At 40.4% G+C, this 1669-nt stretch overlaps 1 protein-coding gene across 1 annotated transcript; it reads right to left on the reverse strand.

Moving 5' to 3' along the window:
• Positions 1–317: 317 nt before the first annotated feature.
• Positions 318–704, reverse strand: LOC128998811 (inhibitor of growth protein 1-like). The gene has a single exon (XM_054425166.1). It carries the CDS (start codon positions 702–704, stop codon positions 318–320), a length of 387 nt encoding a protein of 128 aa, XP_054281141.1.
• Positions 705–1669: the final 965 nt, after the last annotated feature.

Genomic DNA, 1669 nt, shown 5'->3' on the forward strand with positions numbered 1-1669 from the left:
GAAATCCCAATCAGTATATACTGTACACAAAACAACCTCAGTAATTCCAATTACATACTAACATTGTTGCAATAAAAAAACTCTTAATTAAATTCATCTTTTGTAAAAAGAAAATTACATACTGATGTATGACAGAATGTCGTATGTAACAAAACAGGGTGTTAGGCCCAGTCCCGGTTCTCTACTTTACTACTATATTAAATAACTTCTTGATCACTACTTCTTGATCACACTTCTTGATTCCACTACTATATTAAGTCATTTCTATCATAGTGAAAAATCATAGTCACGTTTTATGAGGAATATTCAATTCATCTTCATTCTTTATATTTTCTTTTATCGTCCCACTTCTTCAATGCCACATCAAATTCATCCAGCGTTTTCATAAGGTGCGAACGACTTTCGTCTTTACGGCATAGTTCGCAGAACCAGTTTCCTTTTGGTGCGCTCTCTATCCCCACACAGAGGAAATGGAACCACTGCATTGGACAAAGTCTATTATCACACATAATCATTTCTCCGTAAGATTGTTGGTTACAGTGGCAATATCTCACCGCTTCATCGTCTGGAGAATAAGAAGAAGGATCAATGCTACTTGGACCCTGTTGTACTTTCAATCTTGTTTTTCCGATTGTAGTTTTAGGGATCGCTCCTTTACTTTCAAAGTCTGGAGCTGGAGCACTTTCTCTAGAGGCACTTGGCATTTGGATTGGTGTGGTATTTCCTTTACCGGTGGAAAACTCCTGTGGCACAAATTTCTTAGAAGTCTTCTTATAATATTTTAAGGAAGTTCCATTACTCCCTGTAAATGATGTTCCACTACTACCTGCGAATGATGTTCTGCTACTCCCTGCGAATGATGTTCCGCTACTCCCTGCGAATGATGTTCCGCTACTCCCTGCGAATGATGTTCTGCTACTCCCTGCAAATGATGTTCCGCTACTCCCTGCGAATGATGTTCTGCTACTCCCTGCGAATGATGTTCCGCTACTCCCTGCGAATGATGTTCCGCTACTCCCTGCGAATGATGTTCCGCTACTCCCTGCGAATGATGTTCCTCGATATGTTCCACTAGATCTTACTCCAGATGTTAATGCAGGTAGCTGTGGAAGGCATCTATAGCCTAGCAAAGCTTGACTAGTTTCTTTTTTTGTTTCAGCCTTTGCTTTGGCAGCTCGAGTAGATTCAATACCTAAAATCAAATCATTGTGAAATTAACAACATCATATAGATAGTGTATTATATTGTACTTCAAAAATAACTTAAACTTGGGCTTAACAAAAAGGTCTCTTGTTTAACAATCTTTAGACCACTTGGATGAAGAAATTTACAGAAGAGCATTAACAAAAATACAGTATATCCTCACTATCCACACGGACAGACTAGGTCTGCAAATCTAAAAGCTCGGTTAATCAGGCAACTATACTGTAAGCATACGACTTGTTTGCACGTTCTCCCTCCGCGGCCAGGAGGGGCCCCCACCACAGCCTGGCGCTTGGCGATCTGCTACTAGTGGCCCCAAAAATGTTGACTATACTACTACTCTCAGCCGATGCGTCACCAACACACGGCGCCTGTTGGTCTTATAATTTCCCTCGCTTCACTGTGAATAGTTTGCCCTTTTATACAAGCGGTTGCCATGATATTAATCTAATTTAGCCTAACACTT

This window comes from Macrosteles quadrilineatus, unplaced genomic scaffold (genome assembly GCF_028750875.1).
Source record: "Macrosteles quadrilineatus isolate MER2022 unplaced genomic scaffold, UCM_ALF_1.0 Scaffold_7__1_contigs__length_78375512, whole genome shotgun sequence".
In the NCBI taxonomy this organism is placed as follows: Eukaryota; Metazoa; Arthropoda; class Insecta; order Hemiptera; family Cicadellidae; genus Macrosteles; species Macrosteles quadrilineatus.

Coding starts and splice junctions, on each gene's coding strand:
- LOC128998811 (XM_054425166.1), bottom strand. CDS start 704: ATGCCAAGTGCCTCTAGAGAAAGTGCTCCAGCTCCAGACTTTGAAAGT.